This window comes from Accipiter gentilis, chromosome 1 (genome assembly GCF_929443795.1).
Source record: "Accipiter gentilis chromosome 1, bAccGen1.1, whole genome shotgun sequence".
Taxonomy (NCBI): domain Eukaryota; kingdom Metazoa; phylum Chordata; class Aves; order Accipitriformes; family Accipitridae; genus Astur; species Astur gentilis.
The window spans coordinates 52,875,409-52,902,300 of NC_064880.1; the positions used below are offsets into that span (position 1 = coordinate 52,875,409).

The 26,892-nt window shown below is 40.5% G+C and overlaps 1 protein-coding gene across 2 annotated transcripts; it reads right to left on the reverse strand.

Annotated features, from left to right (window-relative positions):
* Nucleotides 1-4,199: 4,199 nt before the first annotated feature.
* MMADHC (metabolism of cobalamin associated D) lies at nucleotides 4,200-18,475 on the reverse strand. 2 transcript variants are annotated; one of them, XM_049802725.1, is made up of 8 exons: nucleotides 18,415-18,475; nucleotides 18,203-18,253; nucleotides 15,559-15,703; nucleotides 15,093-15,310; nucleotides 12,665-12,770; nucleotides 11,288-11,418; nucleotides 8,201-8,287; nucleotides 4,200-6,847 (listed from the first exon to the last, which is right to left on the reverse strand). In XM_049802725.1, the coding sequence occupies exons 2-8, from the start codon at nucleotides 18,209-18,211 to the stop codon at nucleotides 6,653-6,655; spliced, it is 891 nt and encodes a 296-aa protein (XP_049658682.1). In that variant the 5' UTR covers nucleotides 18,212-18,253; nucleotides 18,415-18,475; the 3' UTR covers nucleotides 4,200-6,652. The 2 variants fall into 2 exon arrangements, with proteins under 2 accessions (XP_049658682.1, XP_049658674.1); XM_049802717.1 differs by lacking the exon at nucleotides 18,415-18,475 and having other exon boundaries at nucleotides 18,203-18,408.
* Between the last annotated feature and the right edge of the window lie 8,417 nt (nucleotides 18,476-26,892).

Sequence of the window (26,892 nt, forward strand, 5' to 3'; positions counted from 1 at the left end):
AAGCCCCACTGCAGGACTGTGCTGCAGGACAAGCCAGGCAGGGCAGAGGGACACAGCTGCAGCTCATTGAGTCCCAATTACCCACCTGCCAAAAATTTGCCTCCCCTGGTAACCCGTGGGTGGGTGGGTTCGTTCTGTTTAACTAGAAAATGGGGTTGGTTTGGTGCCTTGCAGCAAATCCAGCTTTGTTGTGCTGCTGCTAGAATTTGCTATTTTAAGAGTTTCTGTGTTTAAGTGTGATGTGTGGGATGTGCTCGCAAACAAACAATCCAGTCTCAGTCACCTGGTTAAGGCACATGTTGGCATACATGCCCTAAGGTTAAACCCCGCATGGTAACAGGGCACAGAAAACCCTCACACAGCAAAAATAAACTTTGCACCTCTAAACCAGACCTAAGCCGTATATATCATCAACGCTGCATGCGTCCCCTGGCAAAGATCTGCTCGTGACAAAGGCGGCTGTCAGATGCCCTTATTCCCCTGGAAACAAAGAGAATTATAACAGAGAAGGATCCTATGAAACAGCCAATACATAACTTACTCTTGTAGCTGATACAAGCTGTTATTGTTGTCATCAAGCAGCTGCTGCGAGCCTCGGGTGCGCGTGTGCATATGGGCATGTAGCTCCTGGACAACTTCCACATTTAGGGAAAAGTTCCCCTACGCGAGTGCCAGCCTGCACGAAAACGTGAGGGTACAAAAGGCTTTAACTGACCTGCTTGGAACAGAAAGCGCATGCTGGCTTCAATGAAATAATTTAAAACAGCTGGCCAACTGCCCCAAAAAGTTTAAAAAAAAAAAAAAAAAAAAGCCCAGGCCATATCAGTGGCAGCAATTAGTGCTCAGGGGTAGCTGAGGTCTTGATGGCTGATGGAAGTTCTTTGGCCAACAGTTTTAAAAGCAGGGTCAAAACTTTAGTGCTTCACCACTCTAATTGCAATTAAAATTACTTAGCTCTGCTGAAGTTACGGTTGAAGAGGAAAGGTAAGCACTTAAAATAAACTGCAGGAACTTTATATTAATATCTTACCTGCAATTAGTCTCCTCTGCTGGAAATTCTGACTAACCTTGATGCTTACTCCTGACATAGCAATTGCACAGAAGATACTTTTTTGGACCCACCCTCATGTTCCCTTTCACAGCACACCTAGCTATAAGCGGTACCTTCCCATATGATGCTTTTTCAAGTGAAAAATAAACAAAAAACCCCAACATAGAATTGCATCCAATTAGAACAATGACATACAATGAAGTATTTGATACTAAAAGGCAAAACAATACAGCCACCATGTGAGTATAAGCTAGTGAGAGGCTCCCCCCCCGAATAGCACACACAAGCCAGTCTTGGAGCAGCAGCACTAACACATTCTGCCTTGTTTTCCTTAGGAAATAATTCACTGCTACGCTATTTTGCGTTACGTTCCTAGTGTTACCCTGAGTTAATAACTAATCAAAGCTCTGTGATAACAGGAGGACACCTTGTTTTCAATGGGAGTTATCTTAACTCAAGAATACCGGTAGAATTTGCACTCTGGATCTACTCAGCAAGACTTCGTCAGGAGCCATGAAGGCTATGGAGACACAAGCTATGAAAATGCAACTTTTCAAGCTGTGGGTTATCTCTGTGGATTTCCTAGAGGGTCCTAAAAAGCCGGTGTAAAATTCTGCTGTTTGAAAGGGAAGCTTAAACCAGAGTGTTTTCCTGTCAACTTTTATGTGCACAGCAACAGCTCAAGTAAAAATATAAATATTGATGCATATGTGGTAACAACAGCTATTCAGGGAGAACACCAGTAATTGTGTATGGATTTTGGCTTTGTGTAAGAAAAATTGAAAAAAATCCCACGAATATTGAAAATTTTGTGTGAAAACGCCCTGTTTTGGTAGAAGGATTAATATGTACAAATATCCATACTTGGGATGTTTCACTTTGGATTAAGTAATTCAGTAAAAGTGAGACATTTTAGCCCTCACCAGTTAATCCACATAGATATGGTTCATTCTCCTTCATCAGCCAACTTTCCATACCTCTGCTGCAATGCTGACAAGGCATCTCTGTCATTCATTTGCTATCAAACTCAAGGGTTGTTATCAGGGTCCACTACGTATTACCTCAAAAGCAAGGAAGGGAATTCATTTAATATACATGGTTACATGGACAGCTTTTAAGTGGTAACACTGTGGTTTAGCAAGTTACCTCATTTCTTAAGCATGTGATTTCAGAAATATATATGCTGTGTATTTTGCAACACAATGCAACAATAACCTCCTCATCTGCATTCATCAGAGATTTCAGACCATGCATGCATGAATATCAATTCCACACTTTTTGAATCAGCAGCTTTCACATTTCTTTCAGTCCAGCAGGCAAACTGCATGGAGAGCTGCTCTACTGCTGCCTAAGGGTGCAGCAGAGGGGAAAAACGAGCACAGCAAGCATGCTCTGTCTTGGGTCATACAAATCACCGAGTATAAAAATTGTATTGCCACTCTGTACTTTTTTCAAATCGTTTGAGCAATGGCATCAACACAGGCTTGGTTCTTCCAAATTCATGTTTTTTCACTATATTTCCAGATTTCTGCCCTTAGTTTAGCCTGACTGGACAGAAGCTTTGAGTAAGACAAGCTCACAGACCAAGTTTTATGTACGTTACCGTGACAAAGTAGCTTACGTCCTGCGGCCTCACCTTTCTGGATCAGCTACCTGGAGCTGTCTAAAGTTACAGCCGTGCTTTCCTGCGGGTTTATGAACCAGAGTATCTCTTGTTGAATGACACCTCAATTAGCAAGAAAGGGCAGCAAGCCTGCAGCCAAGATGGCAGTCAAAGAAAAGGGGCCCTCTCCCCCAGGAGGTACCTTTGCCCCTCTGGTTTGTTTAGAGAGCTTTTTTTTCCAGCCAGGTGGCTGCTGGTGGAAGGAGAATAGAGTTCTTCACTATTGATGCTCTTATAAACAAAAGCCATTTGACTATCTGGCTTATTTTTCCTGTTTGCTATAAATGTATGCACAGGGAACAACGATCTTGAGGATGGCGAGTAAAAAAAGACATGACAATAAAAAAAGAGGCTTTAAAAGGACTGGCCACATGAGGCAAGTCATACAATTATTTTGCTATTACATTTCATTTATCACGAATAAATCAATGAATTCACTGAACTGAACCAAAGTGGTGGAGTAGAGGATTTGCAATAGACTCCTTCATACACAATCCTCAATCTGTTAAAATACCATACTTCTGTCCTAGCCACCACAGTCACGTCTTATTTAGGTAACAGCACAACTCTTCCAACTAGCTCTTACTGTAGCACAGCTTAAGCATGAACACTCATGGCACTGAAAACCATACAAACTTTCTGCTTCCTCAGAACAGAAGCTTTTTCGGTACTTGCTACTTGAACATTTCTACCAGAATACAAGTAAAGGCTATCACTGAGCCTAAACTTGAGGAGTCTTCGGGTGGAAGGAGAAAGATCCCAATCACTGCACTGAAGACCTCCAGATAATTAAGTATTTTCCTGCACTGATTCAACCAACAATGCAACGACTTCCCATTTCACTGAGCTCAGACATGCTGTAAGGGCTTTCATCTTCCACAGGACAGAAAAACACCTCTTTCCAGCTACGAACTGGCCATTTCTCTCAGTATCTTGTTCTATGTATTTAGCCCTACTAAAACTTTTAAGCCTGTTTTCAACTTTAGTTTTCTAACTTAGAATACTGTCACCACTACTGTCCTTAGCAGTGATGGCACCAGCTATTTAGGAGACTGGTGGTGTAGAGCTGCACCAGGATAATAGCTCACGTAAGATTAGTTCTAAGATATTACAGGAGAGACAAAGAAAACTCTGTAATTCTTCTCCTCACCTTTACTAGGAATTCTGTGGAAAGACATTTAACTCAGTTTGTCATATCTTAGGGCTAGTGACAAACACTTCACTACACAAAGATAGTCCTGCTCTTGTGATGCCCAGCATCACCCCTTTAAGTAAGTTTTTATGGAATTTATTGCAAAAAAAAAATTCTAGCATATCTGGTAATGACTTAATAACATCTAGAAATTAACTGCCTCTCTGAAATAACAAAAATAGTACTTCCCACAGTGCAGTAATCTTTGCTAAGGTAGCAGATGTGACCTTACATACAATAGCTCTTATGCGCTTGTTTCTTTACCCTAGAAAGGAATTAATTTTGTAACACTGAAAGTTGTTTTGTTTTTTATTATCAGAAGTACAGTTACACTGTATTCAAGAACTTCTATTTCATAGTAGCAAGTTATTTAATACACAGTATAGCTCTTCTGATGTGAGGGAAATAGAACTGGAACAGTTCTAGCCTCTTTTGAGAATGAATATGTACAAGAAAATTTTATTTAGAAAAATAGCAGGAAATCATACCTCCCCCTCAAATTCTGGCATGAAACATTAGTATTAGTGAAGTCAAGGCAAAACTCCCACTATTTTCAGTGAGATTTTTGGCTCAGGTTGAACCCATTTGAAAAGCCACTGTAAAAGCCCTTTACAGGATGGAGCTTTAAAGAACATCAACTCGAGAACTAGCAGCCCAAGTTTAGGCTGGATAGCTGCCTGACAGCGCCCACCCTTTCTAAAACATAGAAAGGCACGTATAGCAAAGTCATCTGAAGAAAAGATAGCATCAAGAGTCTTCAAGGTAGTTAAAATGTGAACCACTGCACAGAATTTGTTTTTCTAATATTTATCCAACAAAGGTCTCCACAAGTGTAATCTACTGTCCAGCGAGACACTAACCCCTCCTTTATCAAATGAGCTAATTTGTGTTCTGAAAAATGATTGTATTTTGCAAACAGACAAGACACATTGCAGCTTCTCAAGCTTTTTTAATCCTCTTGATGAGAATGAGAAAAAAAATTATCAATAAAAGACTTGAAAGTAATACAACTTTCTTGGACAGTAGAGCAGAGGTCAAAGAACTTGGGCTCTGGAAATATAGCACAAATTCCATGACAAATGATAAACAAATCCTGCCTCAACAGCCATACACTTCAACCTTGGAATGTGCGCAGGCTAGAGCTCACAGTGATGACGATGATGTTGGGTGAGCAAGATAACCTCTGAATTGCTGGCTTAGCGAGTGAATTTAGAGCAGACGGCACTCCTCCAGTGGAAAGTCTTCCTCATTTCCACCTCCACGATCCAGCAAAGTTACAGGCTTGCAGCAATCATTAACAAGGACAGATACAGGCACTTGGTAAAGGATCTGGTTCTAAACCCATTAAAGCCAATAAAAAGACTTTGGTGATAACTGGCTTAGATCCTGAGTAGGGAATAGAAGTAGTATACAAACCTAGAACAAGTTTTAAATCCATAATTGTTAGTTAACATTGGAAAAAGACACAATGATTAAAATCCCTAGCTGTCTGACAGGAAGCTAAACCTCTCAGATCATCATCTTGTGCAGCCATTATCCAGACAAAAGTTGCGCTACATTTTGACGGCGTCAAGACTGAAGGATTCCCATTGTTGCATGAATTGGCACAGCTACTGCAGTGGTTTATTAACAAATGGCCCTGATAACTGACTGCGATGAGATTAAAATCTAGTTTGTTAGTCTCTGTAGTGAGGCAGCTGACACTTTTGGTATTTGAGGTGCCTTGAATCTTCTTCACTGTTCTCCCTCCAGTAGCTTCAATGGACCCGATTGTTTTTATGATGCCTGAAGAGACTGACTAGTTTACTGAAACCTTCCTGTTGAAATATTTTTATAATTGATCATAATTGCAATAATTGATTATAATTGCTCTTTGCACAGGTATTTCAAAATACCACAGAGTCAAGTCTAAATTGCATCCAAGTACAGGAAAACAATGATGGCATCCAAGCATTGCCTTATTACCATTTTTTTTCCACAATATATTTAATGACCTAAGAAAGTTACAAAAGCAACTGTACTAATTAAATATATTTAGCTAACACTGAGAAAATAGAATCCCAACCAACATGAAGAAAAAAAAATAATGAAGAGATGACTGATTATAGAATAATTTAAGACTTTTTACTGAGTCTCTGGATGTAGCAATCAAGTGAGCACTCCCCTACTGAAGTATTACTTGTAGTTAAGAGACCACTGAAAGCTTATCTCATCATTTTCATGCTAGAACAGCAAATGAGTTATTAGTCCAGCATTAACTTCTGCAGTTTTTATTAAGTTCTATATTCTGGGAGAACAATTTTGTTTCTTATTCTGCTTTTTTTGCCACTTACTTATTCCAGTAAGCGGCAAAATTCCTAGAAACTTCAGTGGCATCAGGATTTTTAATACTAAGAGCACAGATCTGTCAGACACTGCAAGACAAAATGGTTCAGAAGTGTGGCTTTTAAAATAGTATTAAAAAAGGGATATGCAGATAGCTATGTACATATATGTTTAAATTCATTCAAGATGAAGGAAACTCACAGCTTAAAATTCACATGGCACATAAAGGTATCTCTTTGAATGTTGTCAATTAATATTCCAAGTCACATGTGGTGAACACATATTCAAAGACTAAAATAAATAACAGCTACTTTATTATCTAAGAATACTTTAAAGTGTGGCATTTCCTGACAATACTTAGAGAGAATCATCAAGTAAAAGAATCCAAAGGTCACAAGAACTTGTGAAACTCTGACGACTGCTAGTTTCCACTTAGTTTTCTCATGATAGGGCTGTCAGGTTCAGCGTTAGTGAAAATACTTCCTACAACCACATGAGTACCCCAGATGTTATGACGAATAACTTTGCAGCAGCCAAGATCATCAACGGAAAATCCCAAGTGGCGGTAGCGTTCATCTGTTTCAAACAGAGTGTTGTTTGTGTAAGGTCCAAAAAACTAGGTGGAAAAAGAGAATTTTTCACGTGAACATTTCCAAGAACATTTAAAATGTCAAAACTACCCCTTTGTAAAACAAAACCTAAGCCCAGAAGTACCAGTTACATCTGTTGGAGGCAATTTTATATACAGTTTTATTCATGAAATCTACACAGAAAACTAAGCAGAGTACCTCTGGTTATAATGATACCCCATATTTAAAGATTTTTCTTCACCACCGACAGAGTGCTGAAGGCATATCAGTGTGTTTCAATGTCTAATCAATCATGCATACAAAAAAGCTCAAGCGCTTTGAAAAGGTTCTGCTACTTCTACAGGCATTAAGGATAGAACCCTTCTGTGAAATAGCAAAAATAAGACTTGTACCTTTACAATGAGCCCCCTGCAAAGAAAGATGCTTTGAAGAGCAAAAACATGCATAAATTGGAGACAGGTATTTCAGTTGCTTTGTCTCAGGTGGAAGCTTCTAACCAAAAGCCTACTTCTGACGAACGGGTTATTGGAAAGGATGTTACTGCTGAACTGTAGCCCAAAGACAGAACCCTACTTTCATCAATATGTAACTATTCCTTAAATGCATGGAATTTCTGGGAAGCTTTTAAGCACCATATACACCTTCAACTGCCTGGTCACCTTACAAACATCCCCTCTTGAACCCATTTGCCTCTATTGACACGACAAATCACTGCCTTTTATAGCTTTTTAAAATAAAAACTCACTAAACTGAGCTTTGCCATGATTATGTTCAACTATAATATGGCTTTAAACAGCTAGCTCTCAGACAAAAATATATACGCACTCATACTTTGACAGAAGCTTTCCAATTCTCTCTTGTAAGTTTTAAGACTGTTTCATAGATATCTTGGTAAGAAACTGTCAGCTCTTCCAGAGAACTGGCGTAATCTGATAATGAATGCCAACGCTGTTTAACAGAAACAAGCTATTCATTTTCTTCTACATAACAAAGATACAATTAACTAAGGCAAAGAGATTTTTTAAAAACATCCATCTACACAAATAGGTGTCAGGACTACCAAGTCACCTTTGGAAGGCATAACCAGCCTATTGTGCAGTGACCAAGAGCTCTTGGGCATAGAACTTCTACAGTTATCTGGAATTCAACTTCATTGCTGAACAATGCTCTCCGAAGTGCCAACTGCAATGACAGCTGACACAGTATGGGGACGGGCTGAGGGTTACTATCCTGTCTTAATTTATGAAAGAAATTATCGCATGGTAACAGCTTTTGGGCCATATGAAAGAGCTGGATTTAACCCATACAGAACAGAAATACCACTGCTAGTTAGGACATAGTAGTGTCCCATTACGAATTCCACACAGCATGTAACTTACTGCCAGTCCTGAGGATGGATCAATGAAGTCAGCCCAATAGCCTTCAGAACAAATTGCATAGCAGATTTCCTTGGCACCATTAACGAACTTAAAAAAACATAAAGGGAAAGAAGGATATCAAATAAGATTTTTGTTGCATATATATAGACACATTGGAACACATATAAAATATTCTGAAAATGAACAAGCACAGATTTCTTTTGGCCTCTGCTAAATAATGAGAAATTCAGCACACTTTCAATAAAAATATTAATAATATTAAAGAGGATTAGAATTAATGGCATAAATTAGGCTACTTCAATCATGTGAGATTTAAAAGTGTTCCTTAGGCCAGTCAATAATGGATTAACAGCTTGTACAAGTAATAACATAATTGCTTTGATTATTCATGCAGATAGCAATCATACCTGTTATCCCCTTTAAGAAGTCAACCATTACTTCAGGTATTTCTGTGTTATTTCCACATGTTTACAGTTCTCACCTGAACTCCACAAATTTGACACTAAAAGTAGCATTAAATATATTTTTATAAATACATGAAAAATATAGTATTTCTGTAAGGTCTCATCTCAGCCAAGAGGACAGCATTGCATAGTTCTTCCTGCACTACAAATGCTTAACTGCAAATGATTTTAAAGAACCGTTTTAGTTTTGCTTCATGACAGCAAGCAGTTCCATAAGCACTTGACTTTTACAACAATCTACACCAATCCTCTTGTTGTAATGAATTGGTGGTCAGGATGAACGATGATTTCAAAATCTCTCACTATTTGACAATCAAAATTGTAGGTCATGTTTCAGTTACACTGGAGGACACCAGCTGATGTTCCTGAGAACAGTCTTTTCAATTAAGCACCTTGCCAAGAAGCTCCCTGTTCTGTAATATGTCATCAAAAATCTCCATCCTCTGAAGAGACAGCTTAAAGAATTTACTTTTTTTGTTTCAAACTTTTCACATCAGCTAATTTGAGAAATTGAAGCTTTTTATTTTATTTTAAATTTGGTGTTGAGTTGCAGTTATCTGTTTGTCAGATACAGAAGGAAATTCAACCAGATAGATTCAAAGCTGTGCTCCTGTATCCTGACATCACAACACAGACCATGGAAGAATTACACGAGCTACAGATTACACAGCACATTTTTTCCACAGATAAATAAGCAACAACAGGAGACCTCAGTTATGTGCTTTTAATCACCTAGACCAGCAGTTTTCAACCCAACGGTTATGACGGCCAGCAGGGGCCCATAAAAACTTCTGAAGAAACCTGCAAAGGTGAGTGACAAAAATACCCCACAGAAGTCGAGATATGTGATGGTCCTAAAACCCTCCATGCGCTCTGAGAAAAACATGTCCCAGTGCAAAAATCTAAACAGCTGAATACACTGAGCTAAAGCACAAATAGAATTCACATAGCTTCCTTGAAACATGAAAGAAATTCCTTAATCTCATAAAAAAGAAATATTTCTAACTTCTGAATAAATACTTCATTTACTTTCAGTTATAAAAATTGGATTGTTCTCTATAATTACTGCCCTTAGCAGCTCAAGGTTTCAAATTTATAGAAATATTATTATAGTTACTCAGCTTCAGACCCTTAATGGTCCAAAATAAGGGAAGTTTATCCTTTACAGTAACCTGTCCTGTATTTTGAGGTTTGATGGCTCTGATGATTAACTATGATTCAACTGTAAATTAAGTCACAAGTGTAAGTAAAGCCATCTGAAGACAGCACTTTAGGCATTACATTTCTGATATCTTTTGATCCAGTGTTGTAACAACCCCTCAGCAATCACTTGGAGTGAGGTTAATAAACACTTGAGATTCACTACTGTAAACTTTTAGATTTGGCTGTACATAACCCTCATTACTTCAGCACAAGCCTCTCACATTAAATTAGTATTTTTAAGGTTACTGCTAACCATCTATGAAGCAAACAAACAGACCATTTACTTGTGAATTTGCTGTTAGTAACCTTTAGGCCAGGAGGTTACATCTAACATCCTAACACCCCTACAATGACTATATTAGACTTGACAGGGAGGTGCACAAGGAAGAAAGATGCCAATTAACATATAATTAGACCAGATTACAATGCCAAAGACCAACAGACCATAAATAATTCAAAGAGAAGAACACACTAAAATGAAGGGAATTTTAATTTGTGTGTAATCTTTATGTCGATCCTTCAGAATGCTTCTTCCTTTTTTTGTAGTAACCTTTACACTGCTTTATACAGGCTACATTTACAATTTATAGGATTGAAATGGACATTACCAAGTTATTCTCAAACATAAATACGACCCTCACTAGACAGATGAAAATCCCACAGGTTGATTTTTCCTAGTTTTAGAAAAATTGTAACACATAATATAGAGAAACGTATTTTGAGGCGCTGAGAAGAGTGCCAGCAGTGGTGAACACTGACACCTGCTGGAGTACACAGCCAAAAATCCCGAAGAATGTGAAATAAAGCAACTTTCAGAGTGACCTCTAGTGGCAAAAGAACAGAAAGACAAAGTTCAAGAGGATGGTTAAGATGTAATAAATATAACTGATACCTAGGCTAAAAGCATTAACTGTATCCATTATCAGAATGAAAAAAACCCCAAACAACAAACCAGAGCAACCACTTTTTACAAGTAAGGATGCACACTCATCGACAGACTCTGTACTGGAATCTCAATTACATCACAGAAAAACAAAGACAGCAGTGAAATCCTACAAAATGCATTGTACTGAAGCTGAAATGAGGTGAGAAAATAGTTGCTGCCTTTTAACCACAACAGGACAACAATCAAGTACCTTTATTAATTTACTGTAGCATTTTAAAACATTTTAGCATACTTTTGACTCACTGCACTATAAAGAATTTAATAGTTCTGAGACATGTAGAGTAGTCAAAAAGCTACAAAGCTGGAAAAAAGTTCTCCATTTTATCAGTAAGAGAACACAGGCTTAGCTCAAAAAACTCTAAAAAGTCAGAGTATTATTACAACCAGAGCTAGAAATGGACCAAAATACAGACATAGTTCACAGAAGATTCATCAACAAACAAAAATAAGCTCATGCTACTGTCAGCTACTTACATTTTCTAACAGCATTTCTCTCTCATCCTCCACTTCTTGACTCCATACAGTCATATCATTTTTAGTCTTCTGGGTGACAGTTAACACTGTTAAACAGTTGGCATTCACTTCTGGAAATATTGACTCAAAGTCTAAAAAAAAGTGAAACTGGCATGTTATGGCTTGCTCTTACATTTTACTTACTTTTTTCAGTTTTAGACGAATTATTAACCCTACTTCAGAGCCTTCCTTTCATTTAAATCCAAGATAGGTGTGTGTTTTTCATATTAGATCCAGCAAACAGCATGCTGATCTGAAATGCTGACGTTGCTTTTGTGGAAACTAATGCACCTTGGTAAGGTCCTATTAAAAGCAACTTAGGGAGTGGAGTTTGCTCCTTCAAGACCTCCTATTTAACTGCAAGATGATAAAAGCCCCACTACTACTCTGCACATTTCAGAACATGCAAACAAGTGTCTTTCTTTGCAAAGACACAAACCCAAGTACAGTAATATTTCAGTATTTTTTAATTGACTACCACCACAGTTCTCCACATATGTGAGAACTGGCTAAGCCACATTGCATGATGCACACCGATTTTTACATTAAATCTTTCAGTAGAAATGTCTCAGATCTATGTCCTAGGACATGACAGCAGACTTGGTATCGGTAGCAAACTATCGGCATGAGTTGTGACAGTTCTTCCCCTGGAGCAGAAAAGGTCCAAGCCCATTCTGATTCTCTCCCTACATCATCTATTGGACTACAAACAGGAGTGTACTTGAAGCACTGAAGTCACAATTAGGCTTCATGAAGCCCTGTTTTCAGTATGGGAAGAAAAAAGCACTTCCCAGAATTAAAAGTCCGAAGGTTCATTCTTTCTTAAGTCTCTGAAAAGTCTGCTCTCTTCAGCATCTAGACCAAGTTTTCAGCCAGATTTCAGTCTCTTCTCTCTTTCAGTATATGACTTTTAAAATGAGAAGGTTTTATTCCAATTTAATTTCAATCATTTCCTTCTTGAATAAAACACAAGATACAAGACCAACGCCTTCAGAAGTTTCATAACTTCAATTTGCTGTTTTACTAAGAAGCACTGCCAAAAGATTTGATTTTGTCACAAACTGGTTTTTGGATAGTGAATTAGCTCCAGAATCCACCTGACACTAAAGAAGCAGCTGAAAGTTACTCCCCACCCCAGCTGATCTTGAATTTAAATGGCACTGAATTTTACATGAAATACTAAGTCAACAGCAAAGTTTCAGTTTTCATTTTATAGAATGTAGTTTTCTTTTGTAAAATATTAACTCTGGATTATTTCTACTACACAATCTGTGGCATCAATTATATCAGAGTATTTACTTACATATTTCTCAGCTGTCAATAAAACTGAAAATATACCTTTTCGTAACAGTTCAGGACAAGCTTGTACTGCACATTCTACCTTTGCATTTTCAAAGTAAGTTTCAGCGTTATTTATTTGCTGTTTCTGTGGAACATCAGCACCCTGAGAAAAATAAAAATTGTAACTTTCTCATTTGTTAATATATAACAGGAATAACTTTGTACACCAGACTATGTTTTTGTGACTACTGATACGCTCAAGCGGTTTCACAGAAAGATGATTTGCAATGAGACTTAAATTTTTTCAATTGAAAGTGGTACAGATACAGATATTACCTATTACTTAAAGCTATACAGAAATTATCTCAAAGCCTTAACCAACAACCTTAAGTATACAATATAACAGCAATTGATAGATTTCAGACACACACACATTACCTGAGCAAGAATAAAACTTTATTTTAAAGTTACACAACAGTTCTAGAGCTCTGAACTATCAGTATTTTCAGCTTTAGCTGTTGTAGCTTGAAAAACAGAACAGTCTTCCAATATAATTCTGCACAGTTTTTTAGTTCTACAGTTTCTAAAAAACCCCAACAAAACCCAAAGCAGATTCTTGTGGTAAGTTACAAATGGAGCACCTGTAAGTTAGGTATCTAACATTTAAGCTTAAAACGCCCTTAAGAAGGTAGTAACAACAGCTGCCTCCTCTGGGATAGCGATTATTATGTAATAGGTGTTGAATGCCTTAATACAGTTATTCTAAGTCTAACTATGCCGTAATTTACATTAAGTCCTACCTAACACCTGTTTGTATCTGAAAGTTCTCCCTAGAAAAAACTATTACACTGCAAACACAGTGTGGCTAGCATCTTTGTTCTAGAAGTTAACAATCAAGAACAGGAAAAAAAAACCATCAGAAAATAAACACAACAATAGACAAACAACTGCCGTTTACTGCAGTTTCAATACATGTTTCAACATGTACCTGCAAAGTCACTGGGATGGATCAGTTGGTACTTTAAGCCCTACAAGCCATGCCGTTATGCTGGTAAATCCCTTCTTTTCTTCCTAACCATATGATGGCTTCTCTTACTAAGAATCATAGTTTATTGTGATTTCGTCTATTACTCCCATACTATCCAGCTAAACATCACTTACATAGTCCATATGCTTACCAGGCATGCTATCACCAAGACAGCATAGCCATTTTCCAAAGATCACTACACTTTCTGATATCGATAGGCTGGTAGGCCCATTTATTCTGCTCAGATAGAACTAATACATGAATCTCAGGTACACAGAGGTCAGAGAACTTTTGACACTTCTCTGACTGGTTCAAGGACCGGTGCATGAGCTTTTCCCCTGCTTGCTGCAGCAACCTATGGGAGGTTCCTGTATTCAGCTGATCCCATCATTCAAAATTGGGTCCTCTCCTAAGATGAGTAGTTTCGCAGTTTCACTAGTTAAATGGTGTTCACGGATTTCTAAACACCACTAGCATGAAGCTTGTTGACTGCTTTCTGAATACCAGTCGCAAAACCTGCCTCTGCGCTTTCCAGTTTCTTCCTTCCATTTGGGACAGCAGCAGCTGCACCGGCCATTTTATTATATAAGTAATCTTGCTAGAAAGCAGACATTGCATTCAGCGCACCTGGTTTGCACTAAACAAACAGAAAACTAGAATTTTCTACTGGGCTTTTAACAGACCGTATGATCCACACAAGCTGAAAACAGAATCTGGGGAGCTCACCGGAAGTTTATGTTTTCTGAACACTTTAGAATACAATGGTACGTTTACAAAAAACACTATACAGCATTTTTACAATGGAGATTTGCTAGTTGACTTCCAAAGTCTGAGCGTGCCACAAACTCAGAGAGCCTGGAAAGTAGAGCCAGTAGCTAGTAGCACTAAATATTTGTTGAAATGTTGCACTTGTACTAGCAATTATCAAGCTGCTTGTGGTTAATAATGCATATGACTTGCTGCAAGCTGTCCCATCACCAAAATGCAGTCTCACTGTGAGACCCGAGGTTCAGGTACGTTGACCTGCTTCTCCTGTGTGAATTCAATGGTTGTCAGAACTAAGCAGACAGATCTAAACACTGTCCAAACATTAAATGAAATACTGAGGAAACTACCAATTCCATTTAATAAAAGGTGGTGAGACTTGGTAAACAGCAAATTTTGAAATCGAAGTTTTCTTTTCTCATATCCATATAATTAAGTCACTTCTAAAATGCTATTTCACTAAGCACTGTCTAGACATACAGTCAAAAAAACCCACACCCTGAAATATTTTTCTCCTAAAAGAAAAAAACTTCAGCTACATTCTATGTAATCTCTCACTCACCCCAGCTGAAGTTCATCTTTCAAAACCATCTAAAAAAATCAACGGTATCTTTTTTTCAGGAGAAAGAGACATTAGTTATGTTCCTCTTAAACAAGAAATATCAGTTTCACATAGAAGAAGCCTGTTCTTACCTGAAATTCATTTATGTATTGGGCCATTACAAATTCATGCCTTTCACTTGCTGAAGGCTCTGCTAATATATCAGGCAGGCTTTTTGAACCTTGGCTTTTCTTCTGAGAAGCAGTGCCATTTAAGTGACAGTCAAAACCAATATTACCAGGCAACTGGAATCTCTGATCCTGAGGACCAAATGGACCCATTACTTCATCTGGCCATACAGTTCTCGGACCTGCAAAAGTCAAGGCCTTGCTTTAGTCATCACATCTAGAAAGAAAGGGAAAAAACCCCCCAAACAAAACCCCAACCTCTCCCACACAAATATCTGTATTTGATCACAATCATGTATAACCAAAGTAACCATGATGCACAAGTCAGGGCCCTGACATAAACAGCACACTTCAGAATTCCCAAATTTATATTGGGTGCAAAGTTCTGATAGCACACGAACTCAAAGAAAATGAATTTGCTTTTTCTTACATAAATCAGGAGGTGCAGCAGCAACATGAGGCTCATCCGAGCCAGAGGAACCTGCTGTAGAAAAAGCCTTGGGATTTACAACTCTTTTGACTAAGGAATAAAACCCTGGTAGGTAGGTGACCAATCTTGCTCTGTTACAGAGCACCTGAGAAGACAAAAAACAAGATAAGTATTACATACTGCTAGCAAAAATACTAGTTTAAGTACAGCTTTGTGGATTGCAAAAGAAATCCTCGCTTGATAATTAAATTACAATTTTGACTATGATTAACTGTGTTTCTGTAAAATCAAGTTTTAAAAGTATTTTATTATTACTTTTATATTTTACTAGTAACAGTACTCCAACTAAAGCAAAAGCCTTGAAAACACTTATTAAAAGGCCTTCTAATGTGAGGAAAAACCCCTGAAAAGTTTAAATAGCACCACTGAAACCCCACAACCTCAACTAAGTTATGGATGAGGATTGTTTCCATGATTATTTCTAGGCATGTCACTGTTTCCATGATTGTCACAATTCCATCATGGGATTGATTATCAGAAATACCTAGAAATACTGTTAACACATTAGCCAGCCTATATTCCTACTTCTTAAAAGCCTGGAAGAAGACAAAAGATAGTATGACTCCAGATACCTCTTGTAGCTTTCATCTAGAAGCTGCTTACACACATTTCTTCACCAGCAAAGGACACTTTCCAACAGCCCTGAACTACGCAGGGAGATACACATTATCAAAACAGGTAGGAATGGTAATTTCAGCTTCTTTCTTTTGCTCTCAAGATCCATAAACATTTAACACGTGCAAAACTTAAATTAGTGCAGCCAGCATTATTTAGATTTGCAAACTCAGTACATTCCCATATTTACAAGCAAGTATTACTGTAGACAGATCAGTATTGTGGTCAAAATGCCAGTAAGCCATAAAGCCTTTATGAATTCTGCGGTCTCCAGAAAATCTGCTTCACGCCACAGAGTTGTACTGCCAACATAACTTCCAAGTGCTGAAGATGATTCTATCAGAAACTGATTCAGCCACACAGTAAACAGAAAATGATGCAATGCTATCTCCCTGAGCACGCAAATGGTCTCAACAACTGCGCTCCAAAGAGCTAATGGCTCCTCACCGTGAGGATTAACTCTGAGGCCCAGTGACAGTCTCTCAAGTAGTAACATGAGCAACTGTTACCGAGGGTATTTTCGTGCTTTTTGTGTTTTGGTTTTTTTTAAACAAGAAGCGTCCGGGTGATTTAATTAAACTGAAAAGTCTGATCTCTTTCTTATATTTTAAAAATAGATTGACAACTTTCATGATGCAGGTACACATACATAACTGAAAAATAACCAATCATACACTCAAAACGTAGAGCCAGAAGTATAATTAAAGACTATTTAACTCTAGCCCAAAACTACTAACACTCTTGACTGCAGTTGCACAAAACCACACATTACTGGAAAATGTAAATCCCACCTGCCACAGCATGCATGCTTTTGTAAAACCTTATTTTCCAGGTGAGGGAAAGAAAGAAATTCTTTTGAGAAACTGACATAAAGGGATTTTCTGTAAGTGCTGTATTTGTGATTCTATAAAAGTTTATGCATATGTACGCTACATATGTATGCAACAAGGTTACTTCAAAAAAAAAAATGAGAAAATGGTACTGTTTTTATGTTTAAGATAAAAAGTCTTATTCAGAGTATCAGGATGTAAATCAGTAAGCATCTGTTTCTTATACACCACCTCTACATAAACATACAAAGTTTAATAAGTTTTACCAGCGTCACGAAGACTCAAATGCATAAAGGCACTTTTGATTTTCTGACTTATGTCAAGTATTTACAGTTAAGGCCTTAAGCTGTCTAGTTCTAAAACACCGCTAGGTTTAACAGGTTCCTGTAACAACAGCAAAAGTCTACTGATTCCACTTGAATGGTTTTTTCCTCTATTAAGTAAAAGCACTATTAAAATTAATTTTTGCACGATTATATTATAGATAAAAGAAATGTAAACAATTACAGCTGACACGTAATTACAAGAAAGCAGCATTTTTTCTTAAGATGAGGATCACTTAACATGGAGATGTTAGCGTTAATTACAGATACCTTGACTGAGCTCGCTTCTGCAAATATTTACATACCTAGCATTACACAAGTGAAAAAATACCCCTGACATCAGTAAGTTATTCACGTCCCCATGCCACGACTAAATCAATAAAGCATGTTTTGTCTTCCAGTCTGAAAGTACCCTGGTGAACCTGACGCATGACACAGGAAAAAAAAAAAAAAAACAAACCCAAACAGATCCTACTTAATCCTCAATTCCCTTATTCCCACGATAGCCACAGAAAACGGCTTCCAAAACTTAAGACGGAAGGACGATACCACCGCCTCCTCATAAAAATGTACCTTGGCGTAACTCAGATTTTTACCAACGACTCCCCGACAAGCCCGATGATTTTAAGACCGCTTTGAAGGGGAAATAACACTCAAGCGTCCCCCATAACAGGCAGAAGAGCTCTCCTCCGACGGCGCCGGTTCGCCTTCTCATCGCGAAGAGGGGCAGGGGCGGGTGAACCGCCACCCCCGTACCGCAAGCCGGCGGAGAAGGGGTCCGGGGAGGCCGGGGAGGCGGGGGTCTGCGTTACTCACAGTGGCCATTGCAGACGGTGGGCTCCCTCACGCCGACAGGCCCGGCTGGCCCTGGAAAACAAGCGAACGCACTAGACTCCCAGCTACCGGCCGGTCCCGCGGCTGTCCGCCCGCCTGAGAGCGGCCTACACCCCGCCCGGTGGGACGGGACCGGCGGGGCCGATCCCCCCCCCCCTCCGCCCCGGCGGCAGGGGAACGGCCACCCCTCTCACCTCTTCCTGCAAAATGGCGGCAGCCGCCTTCCCGTCCCCTTCGGCGCAACCCGCGCTACGAGCGTCCGCCCCGCCCGTCCCCAAGCCGAACGAGCCGATCCACCGACAACTAGCGTATCGAGGGAGCAGACAGAGACAGGCGGGGCAATAGTCGTTCGGTGCTCGATTGCTCGGGGCCGAGGGTGAGGCGGTTGGGAAGGAGCGCAGCGGCCGGGGCCGGAGGGCGGCCTGTGGTGGTCGGCCGTGTGTGGTGGGCTCCCAGGCCGGTGTTTTCTCCTTGTTCTCGGCTGAAGGGCGGCCGTGGCCGCTCCTACCGGGGCTCCTCAGAGCCGCGGTGTCGGTGCCGGCCCCGGTTCGCCTGTCCCCCGCGGTGCAGTACCCGTTGGGTGCACCAGGAGTCAGTCACGTAACGTGAAACGGGGCTGGCCGCTACAGCCGGCCGTGGCTGGGGCTGTCTGGGGCCGGGGAACACGGCGAAGTCGGAAATTAATAAAAGGGGGGGTGTTTTTATTGAAGAACTTGGCGGGGGGGTCCTCGGCCGCCGGCAGGCCGCGAGGCCCGGGGATTTCTTGGGACGTCGATGAGAGCGGGGAGCAGAAATGCCACTTTTCCTAAAAAAACCCCGTCCTTCGGGGAGGTTTCCTCAAATCACTGTTTCACAAAATAAGAATAAAACCCTTCTTCAATAAACCAGAGGCTGCTTATTTCCACTTCGTTGTTGGAAACGCTTTGGTTTTTTTCCGCTTTTCTCCCTGGGCCTACTTAGGGGGATCTGGGGTGAGGTTTGCTTACAAAGCCAGCTTTTATTTAAAATAAACTTTTCCACTACGAGCTAGATTGAGGTAATCCCAGGGGCAGCGCTCTTAAATATCCGTTGATTTCTGTACTTGCTACTACGTAAAGTTAAATTAACTGCAGAGGTTATTAATGCAAACACATATGTACGCATTGAAAGCGTTCTCCTTTGTGTGGCGACCGAGCAGCTTGACGGTAGGAGTTGGCTGGAAGCCCTGCGCAGAAGGACTCTCCAGTGCTCCACGGCAAAGAGAAGGAGTCACGGTTTTACTACACTCGACTCGCCGTCCGTGGTTGAAGGTGCTCCGAGCTGTGTTTGCGGGCAAGTCTTTGTTGCTCCAAGAGAAACGGGCAAGACAAAGGTAGCTCGTGTTTGGTATTGACCCCTGCTGACTCTATGGGTTCTGCTGAATAGATAGATCGCTACCCACAGAACGTATGTTGAATGCATTGCGCAAAGTCAGTGAGGCTCAGCTAGAGTACTGATTACAAAGCCATGACGTCCCTGCGCACATGTAGAGTTCCCACACATGCTCCCTCTTTGTTGGCAGAATTGTAGCTGGTTTTCCAGTACATAACCTGGGTTCAAATTGCCATCCTCTTTTTTTTAATGCCACCTGGAATGTGACACATTTGTCCGCCTCTGGCCTGAAGTGTATCTGTAGGAGGGCTCATCTTAGCTCCTTCTTTTTCATCGTTGTATTTGCCTTTTTCCTCATCCACTTCAAACACTTTAGCCATCATGCCATATCTACCAAATCCATGACTTCTCATATGCTACATCTTTCTAGCTTTTCTAACAAAGCTGTCTTTATCAATTTTCTAGTTCTGAGTCCGGAATAGCCTTCCACAGGCACTGTGCTGAACAACCTCCTCATCTTTTTCTTCAAGTTTCAGGTTTTTTTGATTGCCTAGTGCAGGTGATCACCCTCTATATCTTGCCTTCTCATAAATCTTGGCAGCATTGGAAAGGGGAAGGGAGAAAGCTTTGTAGCTAGCTTAAGACTCAGTGTTGTTTTCAGGGAGCTTTTTTGGTCATTTTTTCAATATTGTGATTTAATTTAGATCATGAGTTCTTCGAGGCAAAAACCTCCCTACTTGTGTGTGTGGAAAGTGCTGTGCATACTAATGCAACTGTTTAAATGCTGAATTAAAAATACTGGGGAGAGATGCCCAAACCTAAGTCTTCTTTAAAGCTTATATAAAAGAGCTGTATTGCTCTTTGATTCTGCAGTAGAGGGGAAATGCACACGAGCCACATTGGAATACTAGGATTAAGACTCTTCTTTCTTATTTTTTCCCATTTCTTTGCTGTCTGCTCAAAGCAGCAATGCTTGTTAAGGAAAGGGAACTTTAGTCTCTTACCTTCAAAATAAAAGATTGGGCGTTCAGAGTCCTCAGTGTATGTGCACATGGGCTTTACTTTAGTTATCAGCCAGATATTTCTGGACAACTTTTTTTTGCTTTGCCGCTGGGTTATTGTCATAAACCAGTTCTAAAGGTTTTGATACATAATAGCTAAAAATCAGAGCAATAAATTGGTTTTGTTGTTCATAGTAATAATATTCAGCCCTACAATGTGCTTATGGCATTTAATAGAACTTTATTCTATTAGAATCAAAAGAAAATTCTTATATCCAGTTCTAAACAACATATTGGATAACTATAATGTTGCAATTTTGATTTTCATATTTTTTCATGAGAACATTTGCTCACTATTGCATGCTACTCAACTGTTTTATTAATTCAATGTTAGCACACAATTCGCATTTGCTTTTAAATTAAATATTCTTTGTCGAATCTCTGAACTAAAGCAAAAAAAGGCTAGAGAAATTCAACTTTAACTCTTTACAGAATGTAATTTATTTCCTCTAATAGGAAAGCACTCTGGATTACATTCAGTCTGTACTGACTTGTCCTTAGGCAATCCCAATTTATCCTCTCTCCAGGGTTAGCACTTCAAGATACTCAAATCAATCAATGAGTTATCATCCCCTGAAGTTTGTGGCCTGAATTCATAAAGATTAATTTCAATAAAGTTTCTACCTCTATTCAAAGGAGACTGCAAAATCAAACGATCCAATTACAGATTTATCAAATATTAATCATGAAAATCTTCCAGATCTTTCTGATGCCAACATTCTTCTCCCCTGGTGTCAGGAAAGTAATTAGCAGCTGGCTTTGATTAAATTCCTCCCTCAGAGATTACTTTTCTCAGTTTGGGGGAGAGGAAGGAATGCACACAAGATGATACCTAATTCCTCATTTTAAAGTCTTTTCTGAAATACACACATAGGTTCAGCTAATAGGACACTTCTTTCCACAAAGATGGAAGAAACAGTCTCTGTCCAGGAACCTGCAGCAATTTTAACAGTGAAACCTGACCTGCATGTCCAGCTTTTTCTGTTGTGTTACTGAGATGCTCTTTTTCCATATCGGTGGGGTTTTTTGGTGACAGTGGCTTCCTCTCAGCAGTTTGAACGGGGTGCAGCACGGGGAAGAGTCTCAGTAGCTGCAGCAACGTCAGAGCGAGAGGGATGCGAAAGGGAACTTTCCCAGTCACCACCACCCTCTGCCTGAAAACCGAACTCCAAGCCCCAGTTGGTGCTCTCCTTCATCATCCCCAGACTTGCTGGATTCCTCGGTCTGCAAGCAGAGGAGCCAGAGGTGCCTCTGAGAAGCTGTTGTGGTACCTAAGACAAGCAAAGGGTGAATTGTCAGCCCTTCCCCGCACTGCTCTTCCAGGGGCCCACGGAAGCTGTGGAAACTCCGTCCTTGGAGGTCTTCAAAACTCAGTGGGATGAGGTCCCGGAATTGGACTGGAGAGCTCCAGAGATCCAGCGTGGAAATGTGGCTTTTCCTGTGATCGGGTGTTTCCGTATTCATGAAAATCAGAGAGCTCTTCTCACACAAACATCAAATGCTACTGGACAGTTCGGTGTTCGTCAGCCAGCACCTACTGCGGCACAGATAGACGCGGTGTCTTTGGTATCTGCTGAGCTCTGCGGCACTGCCGTTGTAACCTGTTCACTTGGGTTGTGAGTGACGGACCTGGATTCCTGTCCTGTTCAGTACGGGGGAAGTTTGTCTGTCTTTCTGCAGAGAACCACGTACTGTTCTGAAGCACGTGTGCTGCTATATAAAGCCCAGCCTCGAGGGGGTTCTCCTGTCCTCTTCACTTGTTGCAGAACCATGACCTTAATCAAAACCTCTTTGTCTTCATCTTTATTCATTAACTGAAAGGTAAAATCTTTTTAAGCCTGTCCAAATAGAGGCTTTTGGAATTCTTCCATAAGCATTAGAATTGCAGCTTTTGCCTATTTTCCCAAAGCCAGGGTTTCATCCTTAATGTGGATCTTTGCTGCTTGTATGGCCCAGTTCACCCTGCAGTTAATCAGGTGTGATTCATCCGAAGGCAGTGGAATTGGACCTGATGATGAGAGCAGTGGTTTTTCGTTTGTAGGTGCTTATCTGAATACTGCAGAAGCTCGTTAAGCGGCCATAAAAATAATGAGATATCCTTTATTCTTACTGTACTTATATAAGAAACTTTAAAATGCATTTTAAAGTATCTCCATTTCTGTGCAATGATGGATAGTGCTGGCGCTTGCAATTTACCTAATGGCATCCATTAAACTTCATTAGGACTTTGTTAAACCAGAGTTAAAATCGTTGACATTGATTTTTGATCTCTAAAACCTGCTCGCAGCAAATCAGTAACCGAGCATACCAAAAGCCAGCCGACTCTCATAGCGTGCCGGTCCGTTCCCTGTGGTTCAAAAGTGCTTCATGAGCAATGGCAGAGGGAGGGAGGAGGGTCTCAGCCTGTGGTCCCTGTGACATTTAGGAGCGCCGTGGGTCTGACCTGCAGAACTTAGCCCCGGGCTCGTGCTCTTTTTGTTGACAGTCTTCAGCAATCGCATTGCCTGCCTGTGTCACTGCCCCGTCGGGGAACTTCTCTTCTCTAAGCTCTGACTCGGCCTCTTTGTTTATTCATTTCATTTCATTCCCCGTATTTATTTTTTCTTGCATATACAACTGCAGCTCTGCCTTCACTTGACCTGCTAAACCTTGTGTTTGAAATGAGGAATGTCTGTTCCTAAGTGCCAGTGAAATGGTGATGAAGCAGAAGGGAAGAAAGGTTTTAACATACTCTTATTCGAGAAAAGTAAACATCCTCTGGCTATAGGAAGAGTAAACTTCCCCTGGAAATGTATGTGTTTATATGAACAATCTCTTTCTTCTGTCATTTCCAGATACTAGGCTGGGAGATTTGTTCACTACCACTGGGAAAAAGAGGCTTTTTAGTAAGTGGTGCAAATGCACAAGATAAATCTTAACATGATTTGTTTTCTTTTTGGAAAGACATCCCCCCCGGATCTATTTCTGTGAACCTGAAAGGGATTTCCTCCTTTATCTCAGGGCGTTGCTCTGTGTCTCGTTCAGCTCGCCTGCCTGTTTGAGCGTACACCCAAACGAACAGACGGAGGAAGCGAGCATTTCCCTGATAACTGGCTGGGTCTAACTCTGCCGGAGCTTGGGGAGCTTTACTGGAAATCCTTTACCAGCATAACTTCCCCCGTATCTGTAAACTACCAGGTTACGTTTTCACCAAAGAGAGAAATTTATCAAGCATATTAAACCGGGATGTGCCATTTCCAGAGGTGGCGACTTCCTTCGAACAGGAGCCCTGATGTCTGGTTACTCAAGTGGATCTGAAGCTGTAAGGCAGACACTAATTCATCTCAATTCTTATTGTAGCTTTTAATGTTCAGCTGAAGAGGGTGAGGTTGAGCTTTAAAAGCTTTACAATTTGCTTGGTAGGGATTAAACAGGCATATTTTTCCTGGCGTGGCAGCATGAGCTGCTGCTGCCTTCAGCCCCCCCCACTCTCCCATGGGGAGAGTGGGGGGATTCCCGTCCCCTTTCTCTCCAGGTGTCACTTCCACCAGCACCTCTGGGATTCTGCCGCATCCAACGTGGCCAGGCTGTCTGGAAAGTGGAACGGGAGGTGTTTGCAGGTTGGGTGTTTCAGGAGGTATTTACGTTTTCGACTGGGAGGTGTTGCTCCTGCTCTGAATCTGCCTCTTTGTGAGAGCAGATAGGGAATTTAGGTATCATATGTTCAGTGCTGAGACTGTCACCAAGGTTGGAGGCCAGAAGTAGCCTGGACTAACCTTAGTGTGACCTGAATTTGTTCCACATTGAACTTGAACTTGAACTTGGAAAGGGACTGGTTTGCATCAGGACTACACCAGAGCGTTGCTGTTCTGCTTGACCAAGGTCCCAGGTCTTGGATGGAGAGAGCTGTGAGGAGGAGGAGGAGGAGGAGGAGGAGGAGATGGAGCTCTCCCCCTCAATCTCCTGGTGGGAAAGACAGGCTGGAAGTGCTCTGAGTCCTGGCTCTTGGTTGTGGTGGTCCTCAGCCGTGCATCTGCTCTGAGACATGGTCTACCAGGCACTTGGCTCGGGGTCTGCGTGCCAGATGTGCTAGGTGGCAGGTAAGGAGACAGGTTCTCATCAGAACTGTATCAAAATCAGTCTTTTTGTAGGGTGTTTCTATTTTGGTAAATCTTTTTTCTTCCATCTGGAAAGTGTTCTCTTAGAAAATCTGAGAAGTCAAAATTCATGCTTAAACATAGTGCCATGCCTAATGGGCTACTTACTCCACTAGATTCCTCATTTATTGTTTTTTAAATATATGGGGTCATACTTTTTAACCCTCATGGTTATGAAGTATGTCTTGCAAAAAGGTTTATGGCATCGTATGTTGCCCATGAGTTATGAGACTCTGTTCCTGTCTGGCAGTGAATGAGAGAGCCCAGCATCTGGCAGTATGTAAAACCAGATATCGCAAAACTTCCCACTTTGAGGAGACGGGGTGGATGATGGATGTTGTGATAAAGTATCTCTTTTGACGTGTAAGTCAGGACAGTTGGAGGCCCTTTCTATAAAAATTTACAGAGCTTAACCAAACCTCCTGGCTGGAAGCTTGAGGAAATCAGTCACTGTGAAGCATGCTGCTGCCATGCGATAGCAGGGATGCTTAAAATCCTGCCCTCTTCTGTCCTGTGCGTTGGGAGCAAATCCACCACTCGGCTCTGCAGAGAGGGAGGTGAGTAGCGCCCAGAATCTCAGGGATCTGTCCAGAAAAACCTTCTTGCAAAATCTCATCAGGATTTTTGTTACCCACATTCAGAGCCCATTAAATTCAATAGAGGACCTTCCGATGCCTTTAGCGAAAACTGGAATAAAAAGTAGGCATTAAGATATGTTGCGTGTTAGTAATTCCCCAAATATTTCTTATCATGAGTCACTGAGTGAGACAGAATCCATGTGTCAAGTCTCTCTGTGGAGGGTCCCCCGCATTGGTCTGGTACTCTGGGGGTAAAATTGTTAGTGTAGAGCAGCCTTGGGTAGAGACAATGAGATGAACTAATAATCATTCGAGTTACTGCATTTTGCCTTGTGATAGATCTAAAGCTAAACCTATTAACTTGGAGAGCATCTGTATTATTGAGAGCAAAATGCTTCCGCTGACAAATCTGGTTATGTGCTATTACATATTTCTGTAACCAAACTCTTGTTCCTAATTTGCTATTTCACTAATGCATTTTTGGCCTAGCTCCATGGCACAACACCTATTTATGTTTTAGAAAGAGTAAGAAATAGTATTATTTCCAGAACACGTTCCTGGTAGTTTTAATATTTTCTTTTACCAGTTTAGGAATAACAAGCAACCTACTAAGTTGTCACTGAGAGATTCCTTTTCTCGTGTCAAAATGACTAAAACAAATGACTGAAAACTACATTTTGCATGTGTCAACCACCTCCTTTCCAAAGGTAACCTAAAATAAAGGCTCTTCACTTTCTTACATGAACTTCAGAAAAAACCATCAGGCATCCTTTTCAAAAGTTACAATATGAACAGATGAGACTAAGATGATCAAAGGGAGACTAAAGTGAGCTGGAGTGCCCTGCTTGTGTGATGAAACCATGAAATGCTATGGGTTCACATGCTGCATTTCCAATTTAAGCCTGCAAAGCACAGCTGGAAGCTTGCTTAGTACAGATCGTTTTGCATTTTTATTTGTCAGCATCTTTAAAACTACTGAAAAAAGGAAAATTGCATAAATGATCAGTTGATCCCGTTTTCCTCTTGGACAATTACTGATCAGAAGAAATGGGTCTAGTGGGGACAAACGGCAGTGCTACTTTGGAAGGGATCACTCCTGGTCCATATTACTGATTTCCTGCTGAATCTTTAGGTGCATCTCCAATTACTTCCCAAAGGGGCTAAGGCCAATGTCGATGCACAACTTTGACAGCCACAGCTTTGGCTGAAGTATCGTTTAGCTGGAGTTGAATTAATATTTGTTCCAAACCTGTAGATGAACTACGTGTGACCCAGAGACACAGCAACGTGCATGCAATTTTCTTGAACATAGTTTTATTTAAGCTCCATACAGCAGACCCAACATTTTATGCTGTCTTCCAAATGCTATCTTTAGCTTCCATTTGACAGTGATTATAAATCAGTGACTGGGGTGTCTAACAAAAGGCGTCATCAAGCATATCTCTGTGTACTTGAATATTCAAACTCGCATCTCTATTCATCTCCCTACAACTGTTCCAAAGTTGCTCATCACCAACTATGGTGATAAACCATATGAGCTATGAGCT